Source organism: Leucoraja erinacea, chromosome 19 (assembly GCF_028641065.1).
Source record: "Leucoraja erinacea ecotype New England chromosome 19, Leri_hhj_1, whole genome shotgun sequence".
Taxonomy (NCBI): Eukaryota; Metazoa; Chordata; class Chondrichthyes; order Rajiformes; family Rajidae; genus Leucoraja; species Leucoraja erinaceus.
In genome coordinates, this window is record NC_073395.1 from 6,155,569 (window position 1) to 6,177,485 (window position 21,917).

General features: G+C 45.0%; 1 protein-coding gene across 4 annotated transcripts in view; it reads right to left on the bottom strand.

Moving 5' to 3' along the window:
* Positions 1-6,163, bottom strand: part of LOC129706146 (protein Wnt-7b) — an 82,530-nt gene extending 76,367 nt beyond the window's left edge. For 2 of the 4 annotated variants that reach the window (XM_055650163.1, XM_055650164.1), the window contains exon 1: positions 4,665-4,795. In XM_055650163.1, the coding sequence (XP_055506138.1) occupies positions 4,665-4,780 (116 nt within the window). In that variant the 5' untranslated portion in view covers positions 4,781-4,795. Of the gene's footprint in view, positions 1-3,847; positions 3,988-4,664; positions 4,796-5,311 lie in introns of those variants that run through there. The other 2 variants (XM_055650167.1, XM_055650168.1) reach the window with 2 other exon arrangements.
* Positions 6,164-21,917: the final 15,754 nt, after the last annotated feature.

Genomic DNA, 21,917 nt, shown 5'->3' on the forward strand with positions numbered 1-21,917 from the left:
TGTGTAAATAAATGTTCCGAGGCTGAAGGCGGCTCCCAGTCGGAGACATCAACTATCTATTCCCTCCACAGATGCTGCCTGACCCGCTGAGTTCCTCCAGCACTTGTTTCCCTCAATATTCCAGCATCTGCAGTTTCTTGTATCTTCATTGTGCTGCTCCAGACCCTCTCCCATTGCCCCCACTTTGCTACCCGCTGCTTCTCGACCATGTTCTGACCCAGACTCACTACTCCAGCCACGAGTCTTTCCTTAGACCGAAGAGGGGTTCCGGCCCAATCTGTCACCGTCCACGTTCTCCACAGATGCTGCCCGACCCGCACGTTGAATTTGGCTCAGGATTCCAGCGCCTGTCTTTTCTTTTACTCCATGTAAACTGTTCGTTAGTCTCAATTCACGACTGCCACAATATATATGCCGTTAAAATTGCAAATGGCCGATAAAGCACAAATGTATAATGAATAATAATCCATGCTATAATCTATCCACAGACACTATCCTTTACGAACAAATGACAGAATAACCCGTAAACTATTTTACAAGGGCATTTTAAGAGAAACTGGTAAGATGCAAGTTCTACAACGGAGCAGAGCACCCCAAATATCGAAATTTGGCAGTGAATTTTGGTGGTTCCCTGGTAGAATGTATTCAGTCTGTACTAGAGCCTGACACAAGGAACTGCAGATGCTGGAATCCTGGGCAAAACATAAAATGCTGGAGGAACTCAGCGGGCCGGGCAGCATATGTGGAGGGCATGGTCAGGTGACATTTCACCCTTCCTCAGACTGGCGATATGTCTCTGACTTGTATCATCGGTCGGAGCTCTTGACATGAGCAGTCAACCATAGCATTATTTCCGCTTGTGGGACCAGCGAAACATACACTTGCCGCCAAACACCTTCCTGCAATAATATCGATGCTGAAAGAGATTGGTCTACCATTGGCTGCGAATCCCGGAGAATCTCGCATCCCACACTACAGGTGAGATTGCTCCCTCAATCGTCCTGTACTGGAAGATCTGATGAACTCGCGTCTTACACCTTGAGTGTTGTTAAAATTTTTTTTTTAAAGCGTTTGCAAGGCTTAATTTCTGGAATCGCTTGCTCTCACCGGAGAGATGCACCCAAATCCAACAAATGTCTGAACGAGACACAAGAAACTGCAGATGCTGGAATCTAGAGCAAAGGAAAATGCTGCACGGGCTCAGCGGGCCAGCCAGCATCCGTGGAGGGAATGGACTGGCGAGGCTTCGGGTTGGGACCCTTCTTCAGACTGATATCTGAACAATAGACAATAGGTGCAGGAGTAGGCCATTTGGCCCTTCGAGCCAGCACCGCAATTCAATGTGATCATGGCTGATCATCCCCAATCAGTGCCCCGTTCCTGCCTTCTCCTCATCACATGAACACTTTAATTCGCAGCATCGGTGGAGAAGCATGTTTTTTTTGGGAATCACATGCAAACAATCTCAGCGACGATGTTCTTTTAATTATTATAGGGTTTTTTTCGGAAATGGCTAGCATTGTGTTCAGTATTTCACCCTCTCAGTTTTAAAACTCAACGTTCTATTAAGTCATCTTGTACATTTTCAAATTATTTCTATGTTGAGCGGTGCGGGTAATGGACAAGGGTGATGGTCTCAGGTGAGGGACAGCAGACTTTGAGCACAGCGTTTGGAAACTCTTCTGGTGGTCGTAATATTAAGCCTGCTCGGCCTGAAGAAGGGTCCCGACCCGAACTGTCGCCTATTATCCATACCACCCAACGCTTTGTGTTTTACTCAAGATCCCAGCATTTGCAATTCCTTGTGCCTCCGTAATACATAGCCAACCCGTTTGCTGGTTTAATCTGTTGTGAAGAAGGGCCTCGACCCGAAACGTCGCCCATTCCTTCTCTCCAGATATGCTGCCTGTCCCGCTGAGTTACTCCAGCATTTTGTGTCACGCTAGTTCAATCTGCTACATTCAGATAATCTCGATGTTCTGGGGCACGTTATTGCCAATTAACATGTTTTAAACCGCGTTTTATTTATTTAAACCAATTAAGGATTGTCTTTTTTAGCAATTTCGAACAAACCTGGCTGTTTTAGTAACGAACTTTGCAAGGTCAAATAGAAACCTGGCTCGCTAGTATATATTTATATTAATTAAGCCGAAATGTGCAAGGGTAAAGCATTTGAGACTGTATGCAGCTGGTTATAAATCAACCTTGTAAAACTGGCAGATGCAGTGGGCTATCTAACACAGGTCACATCACCTGTGTGAATTAGCTCTGATGGCAGAAGAGAGGTTTCCTTTGGTGGCAATAGATTGAATATAAATGAATAATAAATTGCAATGAAATGTTAAATAATTCTCTTCGCTCGACCTTGTTGTGTTTGAGTCTGGCTGGATTGTACTGATTATAGTATTATCTGATTTGATTGACAATAGACAATAGGTGCAGGAGTAGGCCATTCGGCCCTTCGACCCAGCAACGCAAACTGAAACTTTCACTGTACCTCGGTACACGTGACAACAATAAACCTGAAAAATACGTCGTTTTAAAGATTAAAAAACGACCGCAATATCTAGAAATTTGAATTGAAATTGAAATACTCAACTCGTACAGTGGTTCAGACTCCATCCCGCCTTCTTGTTTTCGTATAAGACCTGATCACGTTCTCATTGTTGAACGCATATTATAAACTAAACCAACGCTGTTTAACGTTCCTGCCGTTTTATACGCGAACACATTGTGTTAGTTATTAAGGCAGAACATTATTTTCTGATTGGAATAAAGATGTTGATTTGATCTTATTTGATAATCAACGTGTGCTATGTAGCAGCTTCTTGTTTGGCGGAGTCTCGGGACGGGAGGACGTTGAGCTAGCAGGTGGTAAATACTAATGTTATAAACAGTAAACTGCTGTCCCTCCTTGTGAATGAAAAGCTGCAATTGATGAGCGCCGGGCAAACTGAACCACCTCGATTTAAGGTGAGGGGGGAAAGAATGAACTGGAACTTGAGAGGTAACTTTTTTTTACACAAAGGGTGGCGGGTGTATGGGACGAGTTGCCGGAGGAGGCAGTTGAGGCAAGTTCTATCGCAACGTTAAATAAAGGTTTAGACCGGCACATGGATATGATAGATTTAGAGGAATACGGGCCAAACGCGGGCATGTGGGACTAGTGTAGATGGGGCACGTTAGTCGGTGTGGGCAAGTTGGGCCGAAGGGCCGCGCTTCCACGCTGTAAGACTCTATGAATCCAAACGTGATATACCGATACTGATATTGTTCAGGTGTTATCATCCATTTGGGATATGGCAACGAGAAAGTCAAATTTGACTATAGATTATATTCTGTAAACAGGAACACTTGACTTTCAACTCCGGCTACCGTCCCAACTAGTTATAATAATACATCGCCAGGCCATGAAGAAACGTCCGGGAGGCGAATCGGGTAAATTTCGCTGAATGGGAAGATGGTTCTTCCAAAACGTGACCCATCTATCCACTGGGAAAACACAAAGTCACATTATGCGGCCAGGATTAAACCTGGTAAATGTATATGAGACAGATCGAAAAAGCTTAAACTTCGCCGTTTATACCAAAACGCAGCGTGATCAGCTCACAGATTCCAAGGACGGAATCAAAACATTCATTGCGCACTAACTCCACCACTGAATCCCGTCAGACAAAACACAAGGTGCTGGAGGAACTCAGCGGGTCGGGCAGCATCTGGGGAGAGGGAAGGACTGAAACTTCTCACCCGGATAGCTTTCAAATATCTCACGCTGGTCAGGGTCGGCTTTGAGGCGCAACGGCAGCAGCCAACCCTTCCTCCCAAACTTTCAAGTAATTATACTCACGTCCGCGCTAAACACAAACAACGTGCCAGCTTTCCCCGCACATATATAAACGCCGCCTAAACCGTGACACCTATCCCGAAACGCCGACGTTCCACTTGTCAAGGTGCTTGGCCGCCCGCTCGCCCGCCCACTGGTCTCTTGTTGACCAATTTCCCATCGGCTCGGACAGAGCGAAGGCGAGAGACTGTCCCCTTTACGCCAAGGGGTTGCTTCTGCAAGGATTGGTTTTGGTAACAAGATTGTAGTTGTAATTTCTACATCAGATAAGGCAAATAACTCAGTGGACCAGAGCGAACATGATCTTGCATAATTTGGTGGAAGGTTTCCTTAAAAAAAAAGTAAATCATTCTTTGATAATTTTTTTACTGGGATTTCAGTAGAAAGTTGGCACGGTTCAGTCCTGAGCTTGGATCGGTTATTAAACCGACGCCGAGGGATGAGGGGAGGTGGGGGGAGGGGGGAGGTCTATCTGGCACGGTGCTATTCTGATTTCTATGTTGCCAACATATGGGTTTTTTTCCATTCGATCCTTAAACTTAGGATCCACTATCAGATGCATCGCCTGGCCTTTTTTTTTAAAAGAGATGGAGATTTAGCCGACTCTCAAAAAAAAAAAATTTGCGCATTCTTTATACAAAATCCCACAACTATGCGGCAGCCAAAAGTATTTGAGTTCAGAGAGGATAACAGGTAGCAGCGCATTCTAACAAATCGGGACTGTTGGGTTAGTGCTGAGGAATGTGGAAATACAACTTAGCTTTGCAACTAATAAGGGCACAGAGGGAAAGAAGGTGCCAAATATTCATAAAAGCGCAACCTGTCTATTGTGAGGGGAAGCCACGCACTGAGTTGATAAAGCGTAGACCCCGAAGTGTCGAACAGCAGGTGTTGTCCGCGTACACAATCCCACAACTTCCACTGCTTAATGTCCATTCTGCTCTTTCTTCTCCGGCGGTCCCTGCCCGCGCTAAACGCGACTTTGCTCCAATCTATTGCATCAGAGAAGGGTAGGCAAACCAGTTGTCAGTTCATTTCAACACATATGTATGATGAATAGCATCGGTGATTTTGCCCGGGCCTGCAAGCTCGCTATGCTATGACATTGGCTGCAAGAAATCTCACATCAACCCAATAATAGTTTAAATTATGTTTTTTTTTGTGGAAGGTTCAATACAAAATTCACACACTGACCAACCCCATATATAGAAGTAACCTTGTTGCCCCATACACAATGCACTTAGACAAAAAAAATCCAAAATACACATTAATAGATATATTTCTATAACAGGTTCCCTTTGCCATTCATAGCCAAGGAATAATTTGCCTATAGCGTAGCGTGATGTTCTAATACATCTAGGAGATTAATTCACCTCCCCCCCCCCCCCCCCCCCCCCCCTCTCCCCGCTACCCCCATGGCTGGTCGTCCCCTCTCCCTTCCCACAAAGAGTTTGTTTCTCCACTTACCCTAATTTGACGTAGATGAGACCCAGGCAGAGAAAGACAAACAGAATCCACCTTCGGAAGTTCCTGTGCATGTTCTAGAATCAGGGATTCGCCGAAAAGCCTAAATTCTGCGATTTTTTTTATCGATTTAAAAAAACAACAAGCAGATTCACAAATCCACAAGCGGGCTGAAGGAATTAGCAATCCTGTTTCATCAGCCGGGCGAGTCTCAGACCGCTGTTGAATATGTTCCCTTGCGCAGTATCGAAGATGGGACACTCATATCCTTCCAGTTCCATGTGGGTCCCTTCCCCATTTGCATTCAGCTCACATAAAGATCGGGGAGCGAACCGACTGCACTGTGCAACCAAAGGAGAACAGAGATTTACTCCGGGTCTGCTCAGACATGACATTGCATGTGCAGCTAACTTGTCCAGAACTCATTAGTGTTCAGCTACCTTTGTTGAACTTGTTGAGTCGTCGTAGACGATCGCCCGTTGGAGGTGCTTTTTAAAAATGTCTCGTAAACTCCTTCACCACCACCTCCGCCCGATGACATCCATTTACCTGCTGGTTGTGGTTTCACTGCGAAGCGACACGGTCGTCACACAAGAGGGAGATACAGACGGAGAGATACGCCTCCAATAAATCAAGATAGCAAAACGATGTCTGAGCAAGCTGCTGCTCATAGCTCGCGAAAACACGTGTTACTTTTGTTCGAAAAGCTCTGGCTGCCAACTAAAAAAAAAGATAGAATGCGACAGGTTGTGCGGGATGAACGCTGCGCTTACAGAATAGAGGCTTTTCGTTAACACTCTCGTTCCTGTCTCTGCTTTATCTGATACGTTCACTTGGACGTCCACACAATGCAAAGCTTTTTCTTTCGCGTCCCTTTATCCTCAACAACAAAATATCCTGACGTTGATATTCTGGAGGAGTCTATATACATATGTGTCAGATATAGAGACATACAAAGATACATGTTTATTCTGGATTGGGATGTTTTAAAATTATTTCATTTAGAAAGGGGAATTTTTTTCTAAGGGGCATAATGATTCCCCCAAATGAACAATTGTTCAGTGGGCAACAATGTTCTGTTTGTTTTATATATACGAGTTGCTCATTCTTAGATCATTGCTTGCGTCCTTCAACAGTTTCAGCAAGATAGCGTGTTCTCAGCTCGCCTTCTCTCGCAATTCCACACATCAAGTGGCCAGGAAATTCTGCAAGAAATGTCCACCGGGCATCAATGCCCACAGTTGCTTTTTACAATTCTTTAATTCTACAATTTATTTATATTGAATGTATTCCGGGACGGTGAGAATATTTGTTCAGCAAATGTGCCCAAATTGCCATTGTCCCAATCGAATCATTATTTATACTTTCACTTCACTGTATTACCCCCCGACATCACACAGAACCACCCTCCCAAAAAAAAAATCTTCTTCTTGAAGAAAGGTTGAGATTTAAGTTTAGGTGAGAATTGGGTTGATTATTGTCACGTGTACCGAGGTACAGTGGAAAAAAATTGGTTTTGCATGCTATCCAGTCAAATCATTTAAAAAGGGAGTAAGCCATTTAGAACGGAGACGAGGGAACATTTTTTCTCACAGAGAGTGGTGAGTGTGGAATTCTCTGCCTCAGAGGGCGGTGGAGGCAGGTTATCTGGATGCTTTCAAGAGAGAGCTAGGTAGGGCTCTTAAAAATAGCGGAGTCAGGGGATATGGGGAGAAGGCAGGAACGGGCTACTGATTGGGGATGATCAGCCATGATCACATTGAATGGCGGTGCTGGCTCGAATGGCCTACTCCTGCACCTATTGTCTATTGTCTATAAACCAGGCAATACTATACATGAAGACCATCAATCGAAACTCAAGTACAATAGGTAGAGCAAAAAAGGGAAGATGCAGAGTGCATTGTAGAGCACCAGTTCCAGAGACAGGGTCCAATGTCCACAATGGGGTAGTGGTGAATGGGCAGTACCATCATTTATGGAAGCGTCGTTCATAAGTGATAACAGGGGAGGAGAAGCAGTTCCTGGGAAGAACGAAAGGATGAATTACTTTGAATGGAAATAATCATATTGCAATCAGTATTCGTTTAGCATTATAGCAACATCTGCGTTAGTTAGAGTGAGGCGATTCGGCCAAGAATAAATGATATTGGTTCTGTGAGTCCTTCTTGCCAGCGACGCGGCCGCTCTTCCTGCTATCTGTGGGGGTGGGGTAGGGGTATTGTGTGTGCAATGCTCACGCCACCGCAGAAGGGCCGGCTCACGTACAAGTGGCTTCCGCAAGAGAGTGTTGAATACTAGGCGGCCCGTTACTGTACATCGTCGCGTTAGTCAGTCTGAAGACGATCTCCAACCCATTGCAGTTCGCTCATACACAACATCATCTGTAGATAATCTCGAGCGCTGACATACAAATTGCTTCTTTACACGAGCAACGTATAATTTCTACCTGCGAGTAAACTCTGCTGGTCACCCGAGGAAGATTTATACGGCTATTCATTGCAGTAGATTGAACATTGCAAGAGGACGATGATTTAGGGGCCGCGGCATATTTGGCATGAGAGGCTTTATGTATCGGTAGTGTCAGTGTGAGTGGGAATGGACTGAGCTAGTGATGTTAATCCAACCTGCTTCCCGCATGCCAATTCCCGGATTGTGCCAGATTCCCATTCAATCTTTCACGTGATTGGCATCTGATCTTGTCAAATATCTACCACCTTCTACCAACTAGTGGCGTTTAAGAGGCTTTTACGCAGGGACTACCGCAACTTTCATGAAACATTTAGACAAGTACATGGATAGGACAGGTTTAGAGGGATGTGGACCAAACGCAAGCAGGTGGGACTTGTGTAGACGGGACATGTTGGTCGGGCAGGGCTAGTTGGGCCGAAGGGCCTGTTTCCACGCCGTGTGACTCTAATGCCCCTGTCCCACTTAGGAAACCTGAACGGAAAACTCTGGAGACTTTGCGCCCCACCCAAGGTTTCCGTGCGGTTCCCGGAGGTTGCAGGTGGTTGCAGGTAGTGGAAGCAGGTAGGGAGACTGACAAAACCCTCCGGGAACTGCACGGAAACCTTGGGTGGGGCGCAAAGTCTCCAGAGGTTTCCGTTCAGGTTTCCTAAGTGGGACAGGGGCATAAAGACCCGATGATACTTGGATATGTAGGGATGTTGGGATGTGGGTGACGTGCAGGCAGGTGAGACTGGTTCATCTTGACATCATGTTCGACACGGACATTGCGGGCCGAAGCGCCTGTTCTATTGCTGTACTGTTTTATGGTCTATGTTCTAACATCTGTCTGTTATTGTAAATTGTTTATCAGCTAGAACCTGTAACTTTCACGTGTTATGCAGGGAGCACCAGATATAAACCAGCATCTGCAGTTCATTCCTACACAGTAAGGTCGTAACCACATTTGGCCGTCTCACATGCGCACATTTCCCCCTCTTGCATCGGTTATATTATTTGTCCAGTCGCTTCGGCCACTGAACCCTTCCCTGCTCCACCTCTCCACCCAGTGTGTCTCCTTTCCTCCTCTCTCTTCAATGTTCAATCTCCGCGCCTATTCCATCGTCACCGCTATATTTTCTTTGCTCCCTCCTGCGGTCCTTTCATCCGTCTCTGCCTCTCCCCATTACCGAGCAAGCTTCGTTTGCTATCCCTCGCCTATCAGTTGTAGATATTCCGGAGTTACATCCATGCAGGCTTCAAATATGGTTTCTACCTGATCGTAGAGTCAAAACGCGCGGAAACAGGCCCTTCGGCCCAACTTGCCCACACCGACCAACATATCCCCTCTACACTAGTCCCACCTGCCTGCTTTTGGTCCATATCCTTCCAAATCTATCCTATCCATGTTCCTGTCTAAATGTTTCTTAAAAGTTGCGATAGTCCCTGCCTCATCTTTCCCCCTCATCTTAAACCTATATCCAGTGGTTCTCGGTTCCCCTGTTCTGGGCAAGAGACTCTATGGTTTACCCGATCTATTCCTCGCATGATTTCCATCATTGAGTTTCCAGAATCAGTTCTTCAGGATCACCATATTCTCTTTCATAGAAACGTAGAATAGAAACATAGAAAATAGGTGCAGGAGGAGGCCATTCGGCCCTTCGAGCCAGCACCTCCATTCATTGTGATCATGGCTGATCGTCCCCTATCAATAACCCGTGCCTGACTTCTCCCCATATCCCTTGACACCACTAGCCCCTAGAGCTCGATCTAACTCTCTCTTAACTTGGCCTCCACTGCCCTCTGTGGCAGGGAATTTCATAAATTCACAACTCTCTGGGTGAAAACGTTTTTTCACACTTCATCCTTAAATGACCTCCCCTTTATTCTAAGACTGTGGCCCCTGGTTCTGGACTCGCCCCACACCCAGTCCTTTTATAATTGTATATGTTTCTATAAGATATCCCCTCAGCCTTCTAAACTCCAGTGAATACAAGCCTGGTTTCTAACCTGGTTTCTGTCCCACGGTCTCCGCACGGGTGACCAATTCTGCAGTTTTGCACACTTCTGAATACTACATGACCCCAGCTTGTCTGAAGTGCGTCCCCTAAACCAGTGGTTCGCAACCTTTTTTTTAGCTCATGGCCCCCTTGAGATCTTTTAATTTTTCTGTGCCCCCCCTGACATTATTAGCGGAAAAAAGTACTTCAATATTATAATACCTTCCACAAAAATATCAGTGTCTATTAATTCCACATATATTCTCTTTTATTCTATTCAACAAACATCAAAAAATATTTCAACTACATATATTTAAAGTTATTAAAACTGAAATTTAGGAGGTAGCTCTGTGGCCCCCTTCATTGAACCTGTGGCCCCCTAAATCCCAACAATTTTCTGTGCCCCCCCCCCCCCCCCCCCTGAAATTTGCCATGGCCCATATGGCCCCATGTTGGGAATCACCGCCCTAAACCGTTCGAAAGAAACAGGCCGCTTTTGTTTCCTGATTCGACCCAACACTCGCGACGAACCCCACCTGCAAAGTCTCCAGCGAAGTGAGCATTCGACAGGGACAAAGAATACACGTTAATTTAATATCAATATATTCGAGAGGCATTCAGACGGTGAAACGGGCTGTGGTGGATGTTGTGATATTTGGACAAGGCCGCTTTAATTCCCCATGCAAGCCGGGCTTCAGTGGTGGTGTTTGGAAGGGTGTTTTAGCGGAATGGGCATTTGGGACAGCGAGGCCGATGAGGGCGGATTCTGACATTGTTCGCGGCGCCCTCCCGTGCCCGGTGAAGAGTCCACCGTCGAAACCAGGTTTCAGGACAGAGCCGATTGTAGACCAACACTGCCACCTAGCTGGTACACAAAAATGCTGAAGAAACTCAGCGGGTGCAGCAGCATCTATGGAGCGAAGGAAATAGGCAACGTTTCGTCCCGAAACGTTGCCTATTTCCTTCGCTCCATAGATGCTGCTGCACCCGCTGAATTTCTCCAGCATTTTTGTGTACCTTCGATTTTCCAGCATCTGCAGTTCCTTTTTAAACACTGCCATCTAGCTATTTGTTCCCAATCGGACGCTTTTCAAGTAGACGATTTAAATCATGTGAAAGGTTTACTGCAAGATTTACTGCTTTGCCCCACGCTCTGTCCAAGAGGTTGAGAAAGCTAATGTGCTCCCCTCACAACCGGTTCAGGTCAAACAGTAACGTTTTTCAGGCACCTATTTCTCGTCTATTTACCAATAGTCACAGTGTCCTACAACTCCTCGCGTTATAATTATTCGGTGTGAATACTTTTGCCGCCTTCCTCGCGTTTTCCCCCCACTGTATCTCGGTACAGACGTTCAGAAGTAACAGGGGCAGAATTAGGCCAATCGGCCCAAACAAGTCGAGTCCGCCATTCAATCATCTTTCCCTCTCAACCCCATTCTCCTGCCTTTCCCCCTCTAACCCTGACACCCGTACTAATCAAGAATCTATCAGTCTGCACCTTAAACATATCCATTGACCGCCTCCACAGCATTCTGTGGCAATGAATTCCACAGATTCATCACCCTCTGACTGAAGGAATTCCTTCTCACCTCCTTTCTAAAGTATAGGAGCAGGGAGGTTCTACTGCAGGTGTACAGGGTCTTGGTGAGACCACACCTGGAGTATTGCGTACAGTTTTGGTCTCCAAATCTGAGGAAGGACATTATTGCCATAGAGGGAGTGCAGAGAAGGTTCACCAGACTGATTCCTGGGATGTCAGGACTGTCTTATGAAGAAAGACTGGATAGACTTGATTTATACTCTCTAGAATTTAGGAGGTTGAGAGGGGATCTTATAGAAACTTACAGAATTCTTAAGGGGTTGGACAGGCTAGATGCAGGAAGATTGTTCCCGATGTTGGGGAAGTCCAGGACAAGGGGCCACAGCTTAAGGATAAGGGGGAAATCCTTTAAAACCGAGATGAGAAGAACTTTTTTCACACAGAGAGTGGTGAATCTCTGGAACTCTCTGCCACAGAGGGTAGTCGAGGCCAGTTCATTGGCTATATTTAAGAGGGAGTTAGATGTGGCCCTTGTGGCTGAAGGGATCAGAGGGTATGGAGAGAAGGCAGGTACGGGATACTGAGTTGGATGATCAGCCATGATCATATTGAATGGCGGTGCAGGCTCGAAGGGCCGAATGGCCTACTCCTGCACCTAATTTCTATGTTTCTATGTTTCTAAAGGTAAGTTATTTTATTCTGAGACTATGGCCACTGGTCCTAGACTCTCCCATTCGTGGAAACATCCTCTCCACGTCCACTCTACCTGGCCCTTTCATGCGGCAATAATAGACCAACACCATTGTCAGAAATATTTCCAAAGGAATGAAAGACTATTTGTTCCTACAACACATCTGCTCCCTTTGAAGATTGAGGAGTTCAGTGTGTGGACAAAAACTCTCTTGAACTTCTATAGGGTAAGCATAGAAACATAGAAAACAGGTACAGGAGTAGGCCATTCAGCCCTACAGGGCAGCACCGCCATTCAATATGATCACGGCTGATCACCCAAAATCAGTACCCAGTTCCTGCTTTCCCCCCATATCGCTTGATTCTGTTAGCCCTAAGAGCTATATCTAACTCTCTCTTGAATAGAGAGTAAGGTAAGGTAGAGAGCTAGCTTATTTATATTATTCCAGCTTTTTTGTGTAACCTTCGATTCTCCAGCATCTGCAGTTCCCTCTTAAACACTGTGTATCTCCAGCTTTTTTGTGTAACCTTCGATTCTCCAGCATCTGCAGTTCCCTCTTAAACACTGTGTATCTCCAGCTTTTTTGTGTAACCTTCGATTCTCCAGCATCTGCAGTTCCCTCTTAAACACTGTGTATCTCCAGCTTTTTTGTGTAACCTTCGATTCTCCAGCATCTGCAGTTCCCTCTTAAACACTGTGTATCTCCAGCTTTTTTGTGTAACCTTCGATTCTCCAGCATCTGCAGTTCCCTCTTAAACACTGTGTATCTCCAGCTTTTTTGTGTAACCTTCGATTCTCCAGCATCTGCAGTTCCCTCTTAAACACTGTGTATCTCCAGCTTTTTTGTGTAACCTTCGATTCTCCAGCATCTGCAGTTCCCTCTTAAACACAAGGTAGAGAGCTTATTGTCTGGTTGCATCAGTGGCCTGGTTCGGCAACTGCAATGACCCGGGCACCAAGGAGGTCACAAAGAGTGGTGGGTACTGTCGCGGGTGCTGCCCTCCCAACCATCAAAGGCACGATGTTTGGAGCTACAGCCAGTATCATCACAGACCAGCACCACCCAGACCACGCTTTCAGTTCACCTACCATCGGGAAGGCAGGAGAGGTGTCGGAAAACTATGACCACCAGGTTCAAGAATAGCTTCTTCCCAACAACCATCAAGACAACACTGACCTCAACCATGAATCAGAGGATGACTTTGCTTGCACTAAGGACTTTGGATTTTGTTTTGCACTAATATTGAAGTTATCAATTTATAAAATGTTAGTTTATTAGATATTTTCTATGTATATTGTGCTTAGTGGTCTGTTAAGCTGCTGCAAGTAAGAATTTAAATGGTCTGTGGTCAGTACATGTGACAAATAAACACGCTTGACTTTTGACTACAAATTTAATCTTCTTCAGTTCTTAAAAGCAAGTTTTCACATCCGCACAATACTTCTACACATTCGTATATAAACACCAATATAGCCCACACTGTGTTAGATTTATGATTACTTGCATGTTTCATCTATTTTATTAAATGACTGCTTAGCAGTGGTTACACTCATTTTAATTATTTTAGAGATACAGCATAGAAACAGGCCCTTCGGCCCCCTGAGTCCATGCCAACCATCAATCATCCGTTCACACTCGTCCTATATTATGCCACTGCCTACACATGAGGGGCAATAAACATTAGGAGCAATTTACCTACAAACCTGCATGTCTGGGGGATGTGGTAGACAACCGGGGCACCCGGAGGAAACCCACGTGGTCACAGGGAGAACGTGCAAACTGCACACAGGCAGCACCCAATGAAAGGGTTTTTCTTTCCACAGATGCTGCCTGGCCTGGTGACTTCGATTCAGTCCCAAGAGAGGCTGCAATTGGGAAGCATAGAAACATAGAAAATAGGTGCAGGAGGAGGCCATTCGGCCCTTCGCCATTCAATGTGATCATGGCTGATCGTCCCCTATCAATAACCCGTGCCTGCCTTCTCCCTATATCCCTTGACTCCACTAGCCCCTAGAGCTCTATCTAACTCTCCAGTGACGCGGCAGGGAATTCCATAAATTCACAACTCTCTGGGTGAAAACGTTTTTCCTCACCTCACTTAAATGACCGCCCCTTTATTCTAAGAACCCTCGGAAGAGTTAGCCTAGTAATTACAAGCAACATTAACAGTTACTTTAGAGTTTCACGCAGGGTGCACAGTGTGTTTAACTTTTTAGAACACTCCTGAAAAATCATGGGAATAGCAGTGGTACAGGTGCATGGAATGCAGTCGCCTCTCAAGACAACCACAGAAATGACAGATTTACTCATCACAAAGGCCTTCTCTTCATTAATCTTCAGTTGATCTCTAAGCGCATAAAGGTGCTTCTACAGGAGTACACAAGATTCTAGGGCCGTTGCCAAGGATTTGTTCACTTGTCTCTTGGCGTTCTGCCCTTATTCTCATATCTTTGCACACATAGGGACAGGATGGTGACCCCGGTGAGGAATGCACGTTGTGACCTAAGACGACCTGTGCTCCATAAATACCACTCAGCAAGCCACGGTCAATCTGAACGTGTGCCAAGACTTACTGTGTGTGGGGGTACCCATATTTGGCACCTCTTTCGGAAGGTCATGTGTTCCTGCACACTCCACAGCAGTATGGTTTGGTGACACAAGGCAAGGTTGACAAAACCTCTTTGGGTAGAGAGCAGGAAGTGGAGGGTAATGCAGGCAGCATTAGAGGCTGACGAAGGGTCCCGACCCGAAACGTCAACTCTCTATGTTCTCCAGGGATGGTGCCTGACCTGCTGGGCCATTGACTTTGGTATCTTTCTTTGTAAACCAGCATGTGCAGTTCCTTGTTTCAGCACCAGAGGCTGCACATACAGTAATTCCCGCATTTCCATCAGTTCAAATCACAAGAGGGAATAGTTAGGGTGAATGCACACGGAGTCTTTTCCCCAGGGTAGGAGAATCAAAAACAAGGGGATATATGTTTAAGGTGAGAGGGACACGATTTAATATGAACCTGAGGGGCAACCTTTCTCTTTGAGGGTGGTGGGTATATGGAACGAGCTGCCTGAGGATGAAGTTGAGGCAGATACTGTAACAGAATTTAAATGAAAATTGGACAGCTATATGGATAAGAAAAGTTTAGAGGGATATTGGCCTAATGTGGCAGGTGGGACTAACTTAGATGGGACATCTTGGTCAGCATGGAGAAATTGGGCTGAAGGGCCTGTTTCCATACTGTATGACTCCATGACTCCAGCCATCCTCCAGCAGTTCACACATACAATAGATAACCACCCCTTTTTGCTTCACCTGCGTCAGGTTTGTCTAACATTCCATTTTTTTAAACTGATGACTTTCGGGTGCTCGGCCTAGTTTTTGTTGCATCATTTAAGTTTCTTTACATAACTGACAAAAACTGTGCAGTTGGACATCAGTTTATTCTGGAGCAGAGTTCACCCCCTAACTCTGCATTGGCATTTTCATTGTGGTAGCACTGTATGTCCAGCCTCAAATCCCTTCATGTGATAGCAACAGTGATCCAATGCAAAAAAATGTGTCCTCAGGGTTGTTTTCAACCTCACAGGTCTGAAAGACAGTTCTTACTTATTGGCAGGCCAACCAAATTTTACTAACTCAATTTTGCTTGAAACCAAGGTTCCAAGGGTCAACACTCAAACTGCATTCTTTGTGGTCGCTGAGATCGGTATCTCTGGTCATATGGGTTTCTATCTCATACTTGCAATCAGACATCTTTGCCAGCAGGGGGCAGGACATGGTCAGCTTCCTGGCTGCAGGATCATGTCAGGTTATCACTCTTGCTGATCTCTTCCAGACGTTTTAGTTTTCTGCCTACTGGAAATTACTGGAAAGTTCCACCGCAAAAGGAGAGACTTAACTTCATCCACTTTTCCTTCAGCCAGAAGAGCTGGAGAATAGACATGGGGATTTGCCTACACTGTAGGCTTTCCTGAAGCACAGACATTCATCAACTGCTCTCATGTAGTATTACGCCTACAGTGTTTCCTGGCTGCCTTGAGGCTGGAGTGTCTGATCATCGCCTATAGGGGCATCAATGTCCCTGCACACAGAACATGTTTCCTGTAACCGCTGCTCACCATCAGTTTTGTGAGTCCTTGCCAGAGTGAGGCCACATGCAAACCTGAAGGACAACGCATCATAATCTGTTTGGGTAGCTTACAACCAATGGCAAGAACGTTGAATTCTCCAATTTTAAGTAACTACATCACCATCCCCTTTCCTCTTCTTTCCCTCCATCCCCCTATCCTCTGTGTCCCACCTGGACGTGCACCTATTCCTCCCCTCCCCTTCCACTTACATTCCTTCCTCTAGCTTCACAATTTGCAACTCTTCAATTATTTTGGCTCACACCTTCTGCCTTTTTATCTCCTCCTTTGTCCAACCGTCTGCTTATCAAATAACCTCTTCACCCGTGTTGGCCGTTTACCTGCCAGGCTTTGCCTTGTCCCTCCTCTCTTCCAACTTTCTCCTCCCCCCCTACAATCAGACTGAAGAAGGGTCCTGACTTGAAACCTCACTTATCCATGTTCTCCTGAGATGCTGCCTAATCCGCTGAGCTGCTCCAGCACTGTGTCAGCTACATTACCTGTGCCTTATTTTTGAGATTGCTACTGATAACTCAAGACTCCTCGGCCAAGGGAATTATCCTCCTATAACTACCCCACTGAGCCCACTAACCATTTGATTTGTTTCAAAAAGGTCACCTCTCATGCCTCCAAACTCAAAAGAATAGAGGCCTTGTCTACTCATTCTCTCCTCGTAAGATGGACCCACCTTGCCAGGAACAGTGCAGCAAACCGCTACACTCAATAGAAAGTGTGTCCTTTCACTAGTTTTCGAGTGACATGGTAGTTCGGCTAGTGGATCTGATATCTCGTGGTTCCATTGACCCGAGTTCAGTCTTAACCTCCAGTGCTACCTGTGTGGAGTTTGCATGTTCCCCGTGACCACGTGAGTTTTCTCCGGTTTCCTTCCACAATAGTGAAGACACGTGGGTCGGTAGATTAATTGGCCATTGAAATTTGCCTCTAATTATTAGTGTAGGTGAGTAGTGATACCTGGGGGTAAGGGGCAGAGAGGTTCACAGCAATGTGGAGAGAATAAATGTCAGGGAGGGGGTATAGGGGTCAGAGTGTCAGGGATTGGGTGCAAAGGTCAGAGTGTCAGGGAGGAGGTGTAGGGGTCTCACGGTCAGGTTGCTTGATGGTTGTTATGGATTTGGTGGACCGAACAGACTGTACCATGCTGTGTTACTCGATTACATATTGAGATGTTACATTACATTAAAGCTGCTAAATAAATTCAAATTTCTGTTTTTGCAGCAAGTATATTATCTGTCACACTCAGTAATGCAATTTGTCTGTCATGCATTTTTACCAGATCCAGGTTCCATATCTGATGGTGATGTCTCGAACTTTCCATAAAGAAAGTGTACTTACATTTCAGTCCCAGTGCTTGAATCTGCAGATGCTGGTGTCAAAAAACGAAGTGCTGGTGCTCCTGAAGTGACCTCCTTTATATCGGTGACACCACTCGTGGACTTGGCGGCCATTTTGTCAGTCACTTGCTCTCATCCGCCAAGATGTGCATATCTCCCGATTGCAAACCATGTTAATTCCCCTTCCCTTTCCCACACCCGACCTTTCTGGCCTGGGCCTTCTCCGTTGCCAGAGTGAGGCCACATGCAAACTGGAAGAACAACACCTCATATTCTGCTTGGGTAACTTACAACCCAATGGCATGAACATTAAATTCTCAATTTTCAAGTAAAACCTCCCTTGGTGTTCATCCATTTCTCCCTCCAACACGTCACCTTGCTCCTTTTCCTGCTCTTCTCCCATCCATGAGTCCCATATCTCCTTTTATCCCCTCTTCTCCCTCCCACCTGCCTCCTCTCACCCAGAACCCAGAGCTTCACATTTGACTCCACCTCGTCTTTCAATAACTGACACCCATTTGTCTCCTTTTCATCTCACCTTTGTCACTTACACCAATCTGCTGCTAATCAACCCCTTCACCTGTATCCACCTATCACTTCCCAGGCTTTACCCCACCCACATCTTTTTTTTCCAACTCTCTGTCTCCTAATTCAACAGCCTGAAGGGTTCTGACTCAAAACGTCATCTGTCCATTCCCTCCACAGATGCTGCCTGAAACACTGAGACCCGGTGCCAGCACTTTGTGTTTAAGAAGGAACTGCAGATGCAGGAAAATCGAAGGTAGACAAAAGTGCTGGCGAAACTCAGTGGGTGCAGCAGCATCTATGGAGTGAAGGAAATAGGCAACGTTTCGGGCCGAAACCCTTCTTCAGACTGATGTAGGGTGGGGAAAAGAAAGGAGAAAGGAAGAGGAGGAGCCAGAGGGCTGAGGGAGAGCTGAGAAGGGGAGGAGCCAGCAAGGGCTACCGGAAATTGGAGAAGTCAATATTTATGCTGCTAGGGTGCAAACTGCCCAAGCGGAATATGAGGTGCTGCTCCTCCAATTTCCAGTGGTGCTCACTCTGGCCATGGAGGAGGCCCAGGACAGAAGAGTCGGATTCGGAATGGGAGAGGGAGGTGAAGTGCTGAGCCACAGGGGGATCAGGTTGGTTAATGCGGACCGAGCGGAGGTGTTTGGCGAAATAAACGATGTAGATCAACTGCCATCTAGAGCTCCCCCCCCCCCCCCCCCCCCCACCCTACATCTGTCTGAAGAAGGGTTTCAGCCTGAAACGTTGCCTATTTCCTTCGCTCCATAGATGCTGCTGCACCCGCTGAGTTTCTCTGGCACTTTTGTTTGCCAACACTCTGTGTTTTGCTTGAAATGCTGTTACTCACTTGTTCTTTTTTATTTTACCTCCAGGTGGCAGTGTGGATACGTTTTATGTGTATCTTCATATTCCACCTTTAGGTTTTGTGAAGCCAAATTTAACAGGTTGTCCCCAGGAAAGGAATACGTCCCGCTTTTATAGACATCTATAAATTGATTCTGTCCGCAAATCAGAAATTACACAAAAAACGCACTAAATAGTATCCATATGTCCACAGAATGTCATCAAAAGTACATAAGACTGATTAGAAAGAGCAATCATTAATGGTGAATGGATAAAGGAAACTAGTTTTTCCATTGTTGGGAACAAACACAAGTATGTCAAACTTTGCAATGTAATAATATTATGGTGGTGTGTTCATGTAGAGGGGGTGACCATAAGTTGGGTGTTAGTAACCCGTGGCAGCCTCTATTTAAAAATAGTTAATTGTTTGAACTGCCATATTTTTCCCTCTTAATATATATGCCAACCCACACATGTCCCCCACACCTCTGGCCCTTCCCCTTAGGTTTATTTTAAAGCAGAGCTGCTGCAGGTCAGAGCACTAATTTCCTAGCAGAGAGTAGAAAGCGAATCACACTGTGTTGGTGATAATGGAAATTTGGGGGAAAGGAAAGAGGAGGGAGTTAGAGAAATACTGATAATCCACTTTTGCGAGATAGGGCAGTGACATGGCAGCAAGGTTTAATCAGGGGGCAAGGGGAGAAAAGAGAACAAAAGGGGCCATGACAGTTGAGGGGGAGGAATGGGATTGTTTCATGGACTGAACAGTACAGCACAGGAACGGGCCCTTTGGGCCACAATGTTTGTGCCATGATGCCAAGTTAAATGGATCTGATTTGCGTGCACATCCCTCTATTCCCTGCACTTCCATGCATCTATCTAAAAGCCTCTTAAATGGCACTATTGTATCTGCCTCCACGACCACCCCTGGCAATGTGTTCCAGACCCCCACTGCTCTCTATGTTAACAACTTGCCCCCTCTATGCCCTCTGGTGTTGGACATTCAAACCTTGGGAAAAAGATTGTTTGTTTATCCTATCTGTGCCTCTCAAAATTCCATATATTTCTATCAAGTCTTCCCTTCGTCTCCGACATTCCAGATAAAAATGTTGCATTTCTTATCCTAAACCAAACCCGGGATCATTTTTCTACCTCTGATGCTCAATCCTATTTCTGCAACCTATTGTTTTGAGAGATTGTGCTTATGAAAGCTTAGGTTGATGTAGCTCCCTTCCCACCCAATAAGCAACTTCTACCATCTGCTGAATTATCCACCAATAACTCAAACTGATTTCCACTCATCACATCTGCTCCTAGCTAAGAAAATAAAAATAGAGACATCAGAAGTAGTGTCCATCTATTTTTCATTAAAACCAGACTTCCTGTTGTTTTCAACATTTGTGTGGTTAGATTGGAAAAACAGTAATTGACTAAGAAAGATGAGGAAAACCAAACAGCAACATAAAATTGGGGAAGGGCAAATGGCCAATGCATCTTTAAAAATATATTTGTTCAAAATAGATCACATTTTATCCTGAACTAGTGTAGATGGGGCAGCATACACATGCGATCTATTGGTCGGCATGGGCAAGTTGGGCCGAAGGGCATGTTTCCATGTCGTGTGGCTTTCAAAGATCATGGATCTTTTGTTAGGAAAGGAGACCGTGTATAAAATATAATGTTCACCTCTAAATTGTATGAACAGGATGAAATCAAATCCTGCCAAAGATTTTTGGAAGTGGCTTGACTATTCTCAAAATCAGAAATAAGTCAAATAACCATGTACTGAACACTTAAATAAATTCATACTGTCCTTGATATTTCTACATTGATTAATTTTACCTTCTAACCTTCAGATGACCAGAACTTTGTCCTTGACTTGATATTGTTTGACTGTTGTTTATAGACAAATCCTTAAATCTGAGGGCATCTAATTTTTAAGAAGCAAAAAATAGAATATTATTGTTGTAGCCTGGAAGGTACCTATTCAGCTAAAAAAGTCCATTCCGACTCAGTCTAGTCGTTCTCATAACCCTACAAATTATATTCCCTCAAGTGTCTATCATTTCCCTGTTACAAGCCCTCATTGACTCCCTTATGAGGAAGGAATTCCAGATCGACACCACTCTTATGATAGTTATAAAATAGATTTGCATCACATCTTCATTGCTTTCATCTTCATGCCCTATGGTATCACCTTGACTCTGTAACCATTGTTCATTAAATCATCTGGGGTCAGCTTCCAATAGAGAAAGGCCTGGATAGAGAGGATATGGAGAGGATGTTTCTGCTACTGGGAGAATTCAAGGAACAGATTCTGAATAAAAGGATGTACCTTCACAAAGATGAGGAATTTCTTTGGCATTCATTGCCAAGAAGGCTGTGTGGGTCAAGCCATCGGATATTTTTAAGGAAGAGATAGTTAGATTATTGATTAGTATGGGTGTCAGGGTTATGGGGAGATGGCAGGCGAATGGGGTTGAGAGGGAAAGATAGGTCAGCCATGATTGAATGCCAGAGTAGACTTGATGGGCCAAATGGCTTAATTCTGCTCCCATAATTTATAAACTTACGAACTTGTTTCTAAGCCCAGAAAGATTTTATACGGTACTTTTGATCTGGCTCTCAACTTTTTTGCTTCCCCCAGTCTGACAAAAACTAGAAGCTGAATTGGTGCCAGGATAGACTCAACGGCGAGGGATAAGTGGTGGTAATTTATAATGTTTTTCGTTAAGAAATTGTATATACTTTTAAGAGCTTCTTTTTGCTTTTATTTATTTTTTAACATGTAAAGGATTTTCATATCATCTTTATTTTCTTAATAGTTTAAACGTTTGCAAAGCCCACGCTATTTGAGTGAGGGTTGACATGGGGACGCCGCTGAATGAGCTGTCAAAGCATTAAGCGAGGTCACGTGCAATTTGACATTGATATATTGGGTTGTCTTCAAGGTTGCCCGGGTTGGGGTTCGTACAAACCTCCGACTGCTAAGGCTAAAATACTGTTTATTTTATTTTTAACCATTAGAAAAAAATGTTAATACGTCTCCCAAATCTCCCCACTGTTATTCGAAAAATCGCCA